This window comes from Microchirus variegatus, assembly GCF_963457635.1.
Source record: "Microchirus variegatus genome assembly, chromosome: 1".
NCBI classification, from domain to species: domain Eukaryota; kingdom Metazoa; phylum Chordata; class Actinopteri; order Pleuronectiformes; family Soleidae; genus Microchirus; species Microchirus variegatus.
Genome location: NC_139802.1, coordinates 4,903,177 through 4,918,902, shown reverse-complemented (window position 1 = coordinate 4,918,902; position 15,726 = coordinate 4,903,177). Strand labels below are relative to the sequence as shown.

The following is a 15,726-nucleotide window of genomic DNA, read 5'->3' as shown; positions in this document are numbered from 1 at the left end:
GTTTGCATCAGATTATTGTCCAATTCCTAATCTTTATCATAATTATTGTGACAACTGCTTAACTGACTATTAAAAATCTCTATCTATTTTCGAGCAATTTTATTGTAGCATAAATAAAGTCCTACATTCAACATTTTACTTTGCAATCTGACAAAAATTAAACAGTGTCAGAATTATAAGCACTCTACTTATCTTATAGTGATATTTTTACTGACATTATAAAGCAAATAAATAAAACTCATAAATACCCAACATCCCAAAACTTAAACTACTGAGTAACACACATATTAATAACTTTTTCAACCACTTTTCCAAGCACTTTTATGACAGACAGTTAATGCTAGCTTTAGTTAGCTTAACGTGGCTAATGTACGCAAGCTAGCCCCGTTTTACCCAAATTACATCGTTATTTTACCTTTTGGTTTTAGTTCCTTGTCATAAACTTACACAATTTGTTGGTTGTTATTATTGTTAAAAACAATTTAAGGCATTTACCTTTTTAATACCGGACCAACACGCGAAAGAAGGAAGCCTTTACTCTGCGTCAACTCTCAACAAGCTGCATGTGTTTCCAGGGCACAACTGAGATCAGAATCAAAACTTTTCATCATTTGGGACAAACGTAAGATACATAATTATCGTTATATATGAACAAATAATAAGCTGAATGGTAATTCTCTTTATAGAAATACTAAGCATCTATGAATACATTTAATTTTGGGTGATTTATAGGACTTTCTTTGCATTCGCTCACCCTCCATGCATCATTTCAGCACCAACACAACTAGAAATTCATTATTGTGTCAATAACAATGTATGATGCTGTAGGAACCTAAAATACAGAAATAATACTTGTTCAACTTGACATATGATAATCACTTGTGTATGATAAAATAGCTCTAGGTCTTTGGAAATATTGTTTAATGCGTCCCTTTTTTTTGAATATAGACAGAGTTCCCTCTTGTGGTCGAAGTGTGCAGTGCAGGCTTAAAAGTACTATAAAATAAAAAAAATTGGAGAATAAACATTCAATACCGTTTAATAAAATCTTATTTGCAGAAAAAATGCCAACAATTACTTTTTTAAACAAGTCATTTATTTCATTAATAAATAGACATTCAGACAGTCACAAAATGCATGCTGCATTGAATCTCAATTCATTTTTTCTCAGTGAGGACATAAAAAAAATCATCATCACATCGTAATAAAAAGACAAATAATAAAGTGTACTCATCAAGCATACACATACACTATATACATAATTTTACATAAAAGGAAGTGCACTGTGTGTACTTAGTACAATGTGCAATCCAGTTGTGAAGTCTACATTATACACATTACGAAAAGGCCACGATTTACTAAAAAAAAGTGCAAGGCTAGGCATCAACGTTTTGGCAATTAAAAGGAGGGAACACTTTCAGGGGTCATTTTCATTCAATCATGAATTAAATATCATGTAATACATCATGTGTGTCCTATTTTTGGCAGATTACTAACTAAAGCATTCCTATCATGTGCGATAATGTATGCATTTGTGTGCACATTAACGGCTAGAAAGCACGTAGTTCTGAAGAAAGGGCGGTAGAGGCAGTTTGTCAGTTTGATTCTGCCTCTGCTGCCCAAGAAACTGACGAATCGACAGTCCGCATAGAGCCATCAGGGCTGGAGGATCACCTGAATGAATGAAAGAGAATTAAAAAGTATTAAAGTTACAGTGTGTATTTTTTTTTCAGTTAAATTATAATATCCTAAATGTCCTAAATGACTGAATATCTATCTGTATTACAATGACTAGATACTCACGTGAGGCACCGTTCAGGTATCGTAGTCGTATGGTGGCTCCTCCTCTCACACTGCTCACCGCTGGGAACAGCTCCACCCCACAAGGAAGGCCCGTAAAAGCTATGCCAAGAAAGCTGCCGTCAACAACGAATCCCAGAGTCCCAGCATCAGCGTCCAGGACCAGCAGGACACGTTCAGGTATGGGAAGAGGACTCTCAGCATCTACTGATTTGTAACTCTGAGGCGGCTCCGACTTCTCAGAAGCCTCAGAATGACACTGCTTCGTCTTCTTGGGGTAAAGTCCCAGATTATGTCCACCGTGCCAGAGCTGATTGGTTTTGAGTTCCCAGCCCCAGGACTGTGCATCTCCCCCCACCAGGACATTGTACCCTGCAGCCTGCAGTGGACATTCCAGCCTGGAAATGCCTATGACAGCGTGGCTCCCTCTGTGGTCAGGGTTCCACAGCACCTCCCATATGTGAAGCCCATGTTTCACTCCCACCTCCGATCTCGCCCCGTCGCTACTCAGCTCGACGGGCGAACGCGTCACTTTCTGTTTGCAGGCAGAGAGCTGGAAGTGAGGAGAGCGGCGGACTGAGCTCCAGCGCGATCGACCGTCTCCCGGAGAGACCGGAGAGGAGTTGAGAGTCACCGTGAGGCGAGAGGAGGTGGGGACAGCCAGAGGACGGAAAGCTGACGGAGAGGGGGAAGACGGGGGGCTGTCAGCTTTCCTGCTGTACAACCAAAGTGACAGCGAGACGCCCATTGGTGCTAACAGTGTGGACACAGGAAGAGTCACGGCTAAATGTCGTCAGAGAAGAACTGGGGAGAGGACAGAAAACACATACAGAAGTATGATAAGTTAATGAGCTCTAATTAAGGAAGTTACAGCTTATTTTATGTAAATGTACCCAGAGTAAAGCAGAATAGTATACTGAAATAGACAACAATAAACAAAACTGCAGAAAACATTAAGTAAGGTATGACTTAAAGGTGCCATATGTAAGAATGTGCCCAAAAACTGTTACTACATTCAAATTGAAAATACAGAGGTCTTTTAGGTTTCGTTTTCTGACGTAACTGGCAACCCGTGGTCACTCGGCAGCTAAGACTCTACTGACTGCAATGATTGGTAGGCGGCGGTAGGGGGCGCCACATGCCAAAACATGATTTCAAAACATAAACATGATTTGCAGTCTGCAATTTTTTTTTTTTTTTTATGCAAATACTTTGGCTGTACTGTTGTTGTTGGTGAGTTCAGTTTGTTATATGAACATTATTCCTGAGTCTCTGTGACATATTAGGAGGATTTTATGGCCAGTTGCTTTAGATTTATAACATAATGCACCTTTAATAATGTTGAATAGACTGAAGTGGCAGATGAATAATTACATATTTCTGTAATCACAAAGTGTCTCCGTCCACCTCCCTCAGTGGTTTGACAGACAGGGGAACAATCTGCCCTCAATGCATCTGCACAGGTGTATTTACATCTGTACTTGAAAGTGGTCAAACACTATCCCACTGCAATCCCATCACAGAAAACACATTTTAATGGCAGGTGCAAAAAGGGTCCTTAGAGACATCAAATTGTGAAACTGCAGACTGTAACAAAAGTGTTTCCCAAACAAATAAATAGTAAATGTGATGTTTTTTTATAGCTTTTTTTTTTTTTTTGTCTTGAAGACCACTCAAAGCCTCTTTACACTACAGTTTTGCCATTCACTCACTCACTTGTATGCAGCTATGTGCACACATCGTTCATACCCATACACACGATGCCGACACAGCCTTCAGGAGCAACATGTGGTTAAGTGTCTTGCACATGACATGTAGACTCAATCAAACCCACAACCCTCCAGTTGAAAGACATCTCGCCGTACCACTGATGCCCATCCAAACCAGTTGGACGTGGGACTTATCCTTATACCTCCAACTAGAAAAAGTGCACTGGAAGTGGGAAGTGGATTCTTCATTTCTCGATTTGGTTTTTCCATTTGGACCAGCGTAGAAACATGACGGGGCAAGATGACAGGTTATGAAATACCAAAATTAAATTAAGTAGGTTTTAAAAAAATAAACCTTCCATCTCACATATTGGACCTTTAATTCACACCCCTGGAAAAACAGTACTGGAGGAAAAATAAAGAAAAACAAAAACAGATAGAAAAACCCTACATTTTTTAAAGAAGAACAGTTTTGTATTGTATTGCTGTGTAGTGTAAGTATTGTAAAGCCTCACCAGCTGTTTGGTCTCCTTCCCTCTGACTGTTGAAGGCAGCTCATCCTCTCTCTCTCAGCCTCCGTCTGTTTTTAAACGTCTCTTATCACCACGCTCCTGCGTCTTTATCTCTGTGTCGGTAACGTAACCACAGTGACGGCGTGGGCTGGCGGACAGTTTTCACGGGAAGAGACGACCTCCGAGCAGGGAAAAACCACAGTCCATCACGGCAGACTGACGCCATCCGGCGGCGCCGAGACAAGGACGAGGGCATGTCATCGTGACGCGTTTATTGACCTACATCTTCGGCGCGTGTCCACCTTCTCTTCCGTCCGGAGGCTTTCACCGTGTTCTGTAGTGAATGTAAACATAAACGGCGAAACACAGGAAGAGCAGCAAACTCGGGCTTTTAATCAATAAGAAGAGGAAAATAAAATAGAACCCAAATCGGCTCATTGTTGCGGAGAGCGCGTGCGCGAGAGGAGGGCAATGAAGCCCCGCTCACTGTCTCACAGGCAACACTTCAGGCTCATGGTCAAATTCTGTTTGTTTTCTTATTTTGTTTGCACACAAATATAGAAACCTTGATGGTGCTAATTATAGAGAGACTGTTTTTACCCATAGCATTTCATATCCAATATTTTTTGTTGCAGCAGCTCAGAAAATGCACTCAAAAAGGGACAAAAGGTGTCTGTATTTGAATGCTTTTCTGACAAAGTACAGAGTAGACAGCTCCACTCATTTCATTCCATAATTTTCCAATTATGTATATATATTTATTATATTATATTTGTGAAGTGTGATTTATTTGTTCATCAGGAAAAGTGTGGCAATAACTGTGCATATATTTCCTTTTTGTGAGCTATTCTACCACCATTCTTTCATATATCCATAATACCCATGATTTTTATAAGGTCAGCTACTGTAGGGAAATCTAATTAACTACTGGGGGTAAAAAAAATGTAGAGTGACAATACAAATCATTCAACCTCAGTGTTTTCTTCCTTGTTTTATTTTCTCACTTCATTCCCTGGGTATTTTTTCTGTTCAAGGTCCAGTGCATCTAATCTGATCAAACTTGTTTTTTTAATGAAGCCACAAAACAGGAAGGCTATCTTTTATCTCTGAGGGTTTTTTTTTCACCCTGCAAACATGGTGGAAAGTAGGTCAAATCAGCTAGACTGACTTTTATGTTTAGTTTAGTGCAGAGGCTATATAACATTGTTAGATTTGCAGAATAAAGGTTAATGTGAATGAGTGAGTTCAGGATATCGTTAAACAATCAGCAAACACAAATATCACATTTGGACTGAGACACAAAGTGTTACGTCAGATTGATTTAGATCTGTGTTTTCTGCTCTGTGACCTGAACAACAGGTTTATTGTTACGACAGATCAAATCCTTCCGTGTTCCGAACTTGTTGATGCCAGTAACCGCAAAGGAATTTCCGATTTCTCAGTTGAGAAGTTTCTTCCATTAGATTGTTTATTCTGTTCTGTTAAACTGTTGTCGAAACACTTATTGTATGACAAAAATGAAACAGATTTTATTGACCTGTACGGACTTTATCACAGCAGCAACAAGGCTCCAAGTATGAAGCATTTGGACTTTATAGCTGAAAATAAACTATGATTATCAGTGTTGTTTCTCTTTGCGAAATGTACCAGCTCAGATCTGGAATGACAAAAACTCTTTTACTTTTTATTATACAGAATATAGAATATAAGACTATATATCTGAAAAAGTTCCTGCCTAAAAATGTTTTTCACTGCCATTGGTTTGGTTATACTGTCTAAATTCCTTCAGTTATTGTGCTGGAACTAGATCAAATGAACAAACAGCAGCCAAAGTTCACTGTGCTCGACTTGGTTTGTAATTCTTTGATTCATACATATCAAAGAAGAGCCTGGGAATTTACCTTTTCAACTTTTATTAACTTCACATGCATGATCCACCATAAAAGTACAGAGAAGAGAACCACAGTGCCGTCATCAGCTACATTGGAAACTACAAAATGTGCAAATAAGGAAAAGATTAAATTCTAGTTAATTACCTTCATTTAAATCCGACCATCATGAAACAAATGAGAACTTTAATTGTGATTGTCACATAAAATGTGATTTACTTTACAATAATCACACAGAACATATATTATTCAGTGTCTTTGACACTTCTAACGCTTATATATTACACGACCGAGGCCAGTCACACTCACCTTCTCCTTCTCCCCCCTTCAAGTGCACATTTAAATATGCAAGATATACAGCATCAAAAGCAGTTTTTGGCTAACACAAATAAAAACCTTACTTAATATGACTCCTGCAGAGTTACAGCATATCAGCACACAACCTCTGAAAGGTGAGCTAAGCACTTTTGTCCAAAGAGCCGCGTGATTCACGTCACTTAACGTTTTCATTCCTCTGTCGTTTCAGGGTCAGGGTCACAATTATTTCCGCCACTCGTTGGCACTAACTCACGACCTAAAGTAAAAACAAAGAGAGAAGCAGAGTGAAACATTTGTTCAATATGAATCACAATCATTTGCAAAAAAACATGTCAAAAGAGACATCTGACAATAAATGTTGACAAAGAAGCATGGATTTTTAATTTCAGACATTTCACAAATGTAAAAGCTACAACAGACAGACATTATATTCTGTTTTCTTACCAGGTAAGTGCTTCTTGTAGTAAATTGCCCCAGCGAGTAAAATGACAAATCCCAGCACAAACCCTGCCGACCCAACAGCAAACTTTTCCCTCTGTGACTCAGACATGGGGTCTGAAAACATGAATAACATGTACAGTTACATTCTTATGAAGCCTTCACTCATTCCCCAAAATAATATTCTACATATATGTTTAGTCTATTGAACATCCAGTCAAAAAAATATGACAATCCTCCAGTATAACATCCATCCATCCATTATCTACCGCTTTATCCAGGCGGGGTACACCCTAGACAGTTCACCAGTCCATCGCAGGGCCACATATAGAGACAAACAACCATTCACTCCCACTCTCACACCTACAGTCAATTTAGAGTGACCAATTCACCTAATCCCCAAATCTGCATGCTTTTGGTCTGTGGGAGGAAGCCGGAGAACCCGGAGAAAACCCACGCACACACAGGGAGAACATGCAAACTCCTTCCAGAAATTTGAAATGTAGTAAAAGTAAAAGTTACTTAGTTACTTTACGTGGGGTGTGAGGGTAGTAGAAATATGACAAGAGGTCAGGAATCCAAAACTATTTTGGAGCTCATGCGCCCGGTGCGACACAGGGCATTACGTCACTTTTGGCGCTCGCCCTCTATGTTCACGCGCCAGTGCTGGTGCTAATCACATCATCATTCGTCTGGTTCTGGTGTATATTTTCCCCCTGTAGGTCTTCATTGTGCTGAATGTTTATTTTTACTCAGTAACGGATAGGATTTATAAAGTAACTAAGTACAATACTTGAGTCAATACGTACTCAAGTAAAATACAAAATCCTGATTTTAAATTGTACTTAAAAAAATACAAAATACACCAAAAAAAAAGTATTCAATACAGTAACTTGAGTAAATGTATTTAGTTACTTTCCACCTCTGTTAAATTGTATTCTTGCCCTGGTATTGCAAATAACTTGAAAACTAGAAGCTAAATGCAAGACATAATAAGTAATGTAATCTGTCCATCTTACCCCAGTGATAAAGTTTGGGCTCACGGAAACTGGCATGCTCCACTTTACAGGTGATTCTCTGTCCAGGTTTGGGCGTATACTCCAGATGGGAGTGCATCTGGTAGAGCCAGTTCCCGTTGGGCAGCTCGTCAGTGGTCGTCACGTCAGATGTCACAGTCTTTCCATCCTTCAGCCATGTCACGTTGATAACTTTGGGATAAAAGTTGTACACACTGCAGACAAGCATGGCAGGATGTCTGCTGCCCACTGACTCAACAGATTGCAGCCTGACATTGGGCTCAACTAGAGGAAAACAAACAAACAAACACACACACAGAGCATGAGATCACAGATCTTTTAATGAACCACTATAGGTATAGATTATAATGCGTGACTGTAATCACATTCTATTACAACCAACAAAGTTGTGTAAGACTATAATTATTTTTTTTATTAATCGATGAGTTGTTTGTTTTGTTTGTCATTTAAAATTATTAAGACTATTTATAAAGGAGTCATTAATGAAGCTGAATTAAACTAAAAAAAAAAAAAAAGAGCCTGAAAACCTCCCTTTTTTGGTATTCAATGTTATGCATTGACTTGTTTTACATTTTCAAATTACCTGTTTTGGAAAGGAAAACATCCATCAGATATGCATTACTTTTGCATGTCATTTCATTCTTTTTTTCTTGCTTCAAAAACGCCGGGTTTTTGTTGAGTTGGTCGGCGATTTCCTTTGCATAGTTTGTGTAGCCCTCAAATTTTCCAAAGGTGCTGTTGAACTGGCCAACTAGCCTCTTGTTGAAGTAGATTTGTTCCAGATAAACGACACCAGAAGAAGTCGTAGCCTGGCAACGTATTAAACCATAGCCATAGTAAGCGTCTGAAACATAAAGCCAACAAACATTCAGTGACATACAAAGATGTATTTTCTCATTCTCACACACAAAATGTTCATGAGCTCTTTAAATTGTAATTGTAGCCAGGTGGGAATCATGACATTGATTCAAATCCCTTTATTCACAGTGAAAACCTTTCATTCGTTGTCACCCAAAATAGTAAAAACCCTGCATACACACAAGTACACAAACAGCTCAGCAGCCTGTACATACTGTATATGTATTCTGCTACACACACACACACAGTTATTTATACACTAATTATTTCAACAGTTAAACACTGACAGACACTATTTCAATGTCACTTACCTGTTCTTGAAAATAACAGAAATACACACAGCAGTAAAAAGAAGCCGCGACAACACATGGTGTCAAATGAGAGCGGATAAAAGAGAAAGTAAACTACAGCCTGACAGGAGGAAGTGAAGCAGCATTAATGCACTGTATGTAGGCGTGGAATATTTTGTGTCCTACCTTTGACAGATATTGTTCTGCTTTTTACACACAATGCACATTTGTGTCATTATGTGGAATTATGCATATTTGAGGTTAGTGTTTATGGCTAAATCCTTAATCCATAAAGGGTTTTTCTTGTGTGAAAGAAGGCCTAATGTCAGAATCTGGTAAAATATTCAAATATTACGTGGCATGACTTTCCAACATTGTACCTTAGTGGGAACATGATCTGCAAATGAGAGCAATGGTGCATATGATTCAAAAGTCACAGAATCAGGAGCAACTGGACTTGTAGAGTTCTACTGAATCACCGACAATTCAAGAAATCTACAATACCACAAACTACTTCAATGACTTTTGGATTAACTATGATTAACACAGATTCATAAAAATATAGTCAGTCAACAGTTAATCACAATAATGAATCATTCATTTCCTTCAAGCCTTGAATTGAACATTAAATCCTCACCAGTAAAGGGAATTTCCCACATTATCTGGAAGGTGAGAAAAAGCTGTGTGAATTTACACTTAGGTGTGTATGTGTGTGTGTGTGTGTGTGTGTGTGTGTGTGCGCGCATGGGTTTATGTGCAGAGGTTGATTGAATATTTTTAGTTGGCCATAGGTGTGAATGTGAGAGTCAATGGTTGTTTGTCTCTGTATGTTGACACTGCAACTGGTGACCTGTCCATGGTGTAACCTCAACCCTTTGCCCCATGTCAGCAACCTTTATGTGGAGGATAAATCAGCAGAAAATGAATGAATGAATGAATGAATGAATGAATGAACATTACATACAATAAGCTACATAGAAGGAGTCTTGGAAAGAACTCCACCAGATAGGAACAGTGAACTGATAGAGGGTGAGTGTGCCGAGGTGGATCCAAGTGCAGAAGGAGAAGGAGCGGGGTAAGGTAAGTGCTAGGACAGAAGATGCTCTTGGAAGAGCTATGTTTTCAAATGCTTGTTGAAGATAGGCAGGGATGCCCCTGTTCTGGTAGTGGAACGACACATGAAAAGAGTCTGGATTGTCTTGTGAGGGGTGTTGGCACCGCCAGACGACAATCCTTTGATGAACGGAGCAGTCCAGGGGTAACATCAGCCTTTAGGAGAGCATTTAAGTAGGTGGGAGCAGAGGGATGACATTGAAGATCAGGCGTGCCGCCATGTTTTGGACGAACTGTAGTGGTTTCACAGCACAGGTCGGGAGGCCTGTGAAATGACCGAGGCCTGTACTAAGAGCTGGGTAGCCTGTTGAGTTAGGCACAGTCTAATATTTCTTATATTGAATAGTGCAACATGATCTGTAAAGGTCAACTGGTCCTCAATCATAACAAGTTTCTTGCTATCTTGGAAGGAGTCAGAGACAGGAAGTCGATATTAATGCAAATTGAACAATGCCCATGTTTGAGAGTATGGTCCAAATGCTGCTGATAGGTCACGCAGGATGAGTACTGAACATCATGACATGTATGTTACCCTGAAGTAATGTGTAGGTTTGTATGTGTTGGCTTTTCTTGGGAACATTTTTTATTAAACTCTTAAATCACAAACAATGTGTCCTGTTAGTTTGCAGTTTAACTTAGCATACTCTGGTTTTACTTCAGGTTAATGGTTTCCCTCAATTGTGATTGCCTGAATTCACTTGTGTTGAATTTTCCTGACTTCCCATTGTCCTTGTTGGGTTGTCTGGTCAGTTTTGCGTCCTGTTCCTGTTTTTAATTGACATTTTTACCCTCACCGGCTGCTTGTCTTGTTACTTGCTCCTGCCCTATTTTGGATCTTATTTTAGCTTGTCTTCTAAAAAAACATAAAACACAATTGTAAGTATAAAATGCTTGTTCATATGGCAGTTTAATAAACCCCTTTAACCCTTAGCACACAGAGCATTGAGGCTGCTTTTTTCCATTAATATGTTAAAACATAATTTACCTAATCTTTATAAACAGAGGAGAGAGAGAAGAATGTGCAGTGTAGTGCCTTATATCCTTCCTTTCAGCACACAATCTGAAGAAAAATAGACATTCCTTTTAATTTTCACCAACTATGCAAACACAACTGAGCAAAAAGCACTAAAAAATTTTCAAAATCCGATTGAATTTGTGAAATTTGCAAATGTGCGCTTGGTATGTTTTTTATGAAAACATTTAAAAAAAATCTATTTCGTGACTTTTATCACAACTAAATGTGTGATTTAAAATGAATCATAACTTTGACTCAACGAATGAAGTAAGTAGTTTATAGTGCCATCTAGGGGAGAGGCTGAAATTTACAACAACTAACTGCTCCTCTGCTCACCCCCTCCCTTCCCTGAGCGATACGGTGTCCGCAGCCGGTCAAATGTCGTCCTCGTCGTCTTTCTCCGTGTCAGCAGATGAGGTTCGTGAGGCGAGGGAGAGGGCGAGCTACCGCGGCCGTAGCAGACGAAGCGGAGAGCGTGGAGGCGGGACTTCCGCTACAATTGAAGCGACGCTTGATTTGTTCTCTCGCGTTTGTCCTTACAGGCTCCGGTAGAAACATGGCGTCTCGCTGCTAACAGTGGCTATGCAACCGCGGCCCGCGACCATGTTATTTTACATGACTTTTTGAAACACTACGAAAATGAAACAAAAACTATTATACAGCGACTAGACAATGCAGGAGCACATAATATGTATAAAAAAGTGGATTTTGGGTTATATAAATACTACATAGTGTCCCTTTAAAACAGGGGTGTCCAAACTTGTTATAACGAGGGCCAAATTTGATAATGTAAAGATTTCTCAGGGCCAATAGTAGTCTTTAAGAACCTTTTTTAACAGCCAAATTTACACACAAAGGCCATGTTTTATAATCATTTTATTGTCCTTGTCACAATTATCATCTTAGATTTGGAGATGTAACCCAATCGAAATTACGCAGGAATGGACAAAGGAAACAATTCTGCATTTCTTTCACATCTGGAGTCAGATATCATAATAACATAATAAGGTAACAGGAAATGACATGGGATTGAGGCCGATTTGCTGCCGCAGTCCCTCCTGGGCCACAAATAATACAGGATAGAACTGAAACTGCGGGCCGTACAAAATCTGACCGAGGGCCGTTATTGGCCCCCGGGCCGGACTTTGGACATGCCTGCTTTAAGACTGAAGAAGAAGAAGAAAGTGCATCTTGTAAAGCCTGATGATGTGACCTATAAGCATATTCCCCAGGATGTCTATATAAGGAGTTGTCTATTATTCCTGCAGCAGTTTACCAAGTGTGCACCTGTGGCACAGATCTGTGCCGTGTGAGCACTTAGGGTTAATATAGTTGCATATAAGTAGTCCCCATATGAAAATTATATTTATTCAAAATAATCTTTCAAAACAATCTCAATTTTGATTATACTCAGTGATATTTATATTTCTGTTCAATTCATGTGTACCATTTTGAATCATCCCTTTACATGATGCCCTTTGACAAACAAAAATGTCCCTGCTGCTACGCCCACAAAGGCAAACGTCAGACCCAACCCACAGAAAATGTCTGGTCCATGACTTTGATGAACGAAATCAGGTTCTGTGGAAGAGCAATGAGAAAATATACATCAGTCCAAGTGTCACAAAAAAAATACAATTTGAATATTTATGTGCATTTGCATGTTTAAGGTTAAAAAATAATCACCCCAGAATTTAGTATCAGGCCTCTCCAGAGCTAAGTGTTCCACTGTGCAGCTGTAAATGTCCCCCACATCAGGTGTGAACGTCAAGGTGGATAACTGGTGGAAGGTCTGATCATCGTTGGGGTAAAATCGCCCCAGAGACACTCCCTCTGTTACTGTCTGACCATTTTTAGTCCAGGTGACTTCGATGAAAGGTGGGTAGAAATGATTCACAAAGCAGATGAGTGTGTTTTCAACTCCTAACTGAACTTCATCTGCAGCATAGACCATGGTCTCAGGAGCATCTTTGAGAGAAATAAAACATGTTATCAATCACATCTCTACAAAGACTAATGCAGTTCTACAGAGAACAGTACCTTTCGGTTCTGCTGGATGTCTCTCCTCTTCTGTGCCGAGTAAAACAGCTATTACACATGCCTTCTGTTTATTCTTAGCATTTTTATATCGAGCGATGTCCACAGCTGCTTCACTCGGGTCTGATGTTATAAATGTGGGCACAGTGAAAACAATTTCCTCCTTTTCAAAATCTGCATAGAAAATCTCATCACCATCAACTTCAGCCTGCACCACAGTGTTGTTTTTGTTCGAGCAGCCTATTACGGTGATAAATTCATGGACCACTGAAAAACAAAGAAAGTAAGAGATAAAGATGTTGTTATGAATTAATACTTACAGACAGAAACACACTGTGGTGATTTTTGTATTTATAAAAACCTCACACATCATCACGTCACAGTTCTATAAGTGTGTTAAGTAGAGTAGTGAAATGAAAGTTTTGTTCTTACCATGTGAAAAAGTGCAGAGACTGTTTAGTATCAGGATTATAACAGCCGAGCGCTTCATGCTTGAGCTGGAGATCATTATTAGTGGAGGCTCAACACAGAACTAAAAATCTTGCTTCTATGTTACACCTTACAACAAAATCACATGATAATCAGATTACTTGATAAGTCAGTAGAGGAAGTCATGTGGGTGCACCACAGGGAGGGCAGGGCACTGCCCATTAGTAGACAGGTCTCTATGTTATCACTGTTAATGACAGCTGTGTCCAACACAAAGAACAAAGGCTGCTGGGTGTTTGATGAGGTTATACTTTAGTCAGCAAATCCCCAACTCTGCCTTGAAACTGGCTCTGAAGAGGGGGATTTTAATATTAAAAGCGTGTTCTATGCAGACGCTGACTGAAACACAGCAGTTAAACCAGTCGAGCTGCATTAGAGAGATGCTCTAAGTTTGGCAACAGCTGAAAAAGGACACACTAGTAAAAACATTTGTTACTGCACTCTCATCTGAGAAATGGATGCAGGAACTTGTTATGTCGTCATAATAATTGATTCATTTATACATTTAATTATCATCATATTTGCCATTATGATCGTTATTATGATGTAATACTCTAGGCTGGTTTTGGGTGATGCAAATGACTAATATGAAGTGTTCTATGCATCCCTGCAAAACAAAAAGAGTAAATATATAATAAAGACATCCATCCACCCATTTCCATACCACTTTATCCTCCACAGGAGTGGTGCAGGGAGGCGATTGTGCCAATTTTAGCACAGGGTAAACCCTGGACAGTTCGCCAGTCCATCACAGGGACACAGACAAACGACCATTCACTCTCACACCTATGGTCAACTTAGAGTGTCCAATTTACCTGATCCCAATATTGCATGTATGTTTTTGGACTGTGGGCGGAAATCCAGAGAACCAGGAGAAAACCCGCTCACACACAGAGAGAAGAGTTTGCTCATCGTGAAATTAAAGATTTTCTTGGAAAAAAAAAGGCAACGGTGGAATAGTGGCACCTGTGTGTGTGTGTGTGTGTGTGTGTGTGTGTGTGTGTGTGTGTGTGTGTGTGTGTGTGTGTGTGTGTGTGTGTGTGTGTGTGTGTGTGTGTGTGTGTGTGTGTGTGTGTGTGTGTGTGTGTGTGTGTGTGTGTGTGTGCATGGGTTTATGTGCAGAGGTTGATTGAATATTTTTAGTCGACTGTAGGTGTGAATGTGAGAGTCAATGGTTGTTTGTCTCTGTATGTTGACCCTGCAACTGGTGACCTGTCCATGGTGTAACCTCAACCATTTGCCCTATGTTAACAACCTTTATGTGGAGGATAAATCAGCAGAAAATGAATGAATGAATGAATGAATGAATGAATGAATGAATGAATGAATGAATGAATGAATGACATTTCTTATGTTATCCAGAAGTAATTTGTAGGTTTGCCAGGATTTCCTCGGGAAAATTTAATGAAACTCTTCGATCACAAATGAATGTGAAGGTGAAGCTTCTGAATCATCTTTTTTTTCTTTTTTCGTTTTCCTAAAACTTTGAATTTCATGAATAATGAAAGAATCACACAGATCTGTTGCAAAAATGTTTTACTAAAAAAAAAATCACTGTGGAGCAGAATGAGCCATTCTTCAGTTACACATTTTTACATTTGAGTTTCATCACTGATGCATTACATATGTATACCTATAAGGGATGTTGGGCACAAACAAAACCTCAAATTAAACTATTTAGTAAAAATATACGGCAGCAGAAAATGGAAATATTCACATGAAAAACAAGATTACTGAATAATTTACACCAGCACATCCAAGCTCTTTCAGGGGGACACACATTTTAGAATGACATTTAACAATATAATGCAAATAACTACAACATAATACAAGTAACTATAATATGATACAAATAAATATGTGGACAGATAACATTCTGACAATATCAACGACAATTCTGTAACACTACAGAATTGAGTTTTCTGTCTTTGTGGTGTATTTTGGATTTTCACGCTGTTTGTTTCTGATGTTCTCTGGTGTTTTGTGTCCTGTTAGTTTGCAGTTTAACTTAGCATACTCTGGTTTTACTTCAGGTTACTGGTTTCCCTCAATTGTGATTGCCTGAATTGCTCTGATGTGCTTCACTTGTGTTGAATTTTCCTGACTTCCCATTGTCTTTGTTGGGTTGTCTGGTCAGTTTAGTGTCCTGTTCCTGTTTTAATTTTTACCCTCACCTGGGAGAGTGAGCACTGGCTTATTTTTTTATGAACAGAAATTTAAA

General features: G+C 39.2%; 2 protein-coding genes across 2 annotated transcripts; both read right to left on the bottom strand.

Annotated features, from left to right (window-relative positions):
- Positions 1-1,543: 1,543 nt before the first annotated feature.
- LOC310932571 (SPRY domain-containing SOCS box protein 4) lies at positions 1,544-2,548 on the bottom strand (the record flags this gene model as incomplete). The annotated part of the gene is made up of 2 exons (XM_083895897.1): positions 1,544-1,674; positions 1,804-2,548. The coding sequence occupies 2 exons, from the start codon at positions 2,546-2,548 to the stop codon at positions 1,544-1,546; spliced, it is 876 nt and encodes a 291-aa protein (XP_083752023.1).
- Positions 2,549-6,379: 3,831 nt separating this feature from the next.
- LOC310932502 (H-2 class II histocompatibility antigen, E-S beta chain-like) lies at positions 6,380-8,930 on the bottom strand (the record flags this gene model as incomplete). The annotated part of the gene is made up of 5 exons (XM_083895827.1): positions 6,380-6,484; positions 6,673-6,783; positions 7,686-7,967; positions 8,326-8,547; positions 8,873-8,930. 5 exons carry the CDS (start codon positions 8,928-8,930, stop codon positions 6,417-6,419), a joined length of 741 nt encoding a protein of 246 aa, XP_083751953.1. The 3' UTR covers positions 6,380-6,416.
- Positions 8,931-15,726: the final 6,796 nt, after the last annotated feature.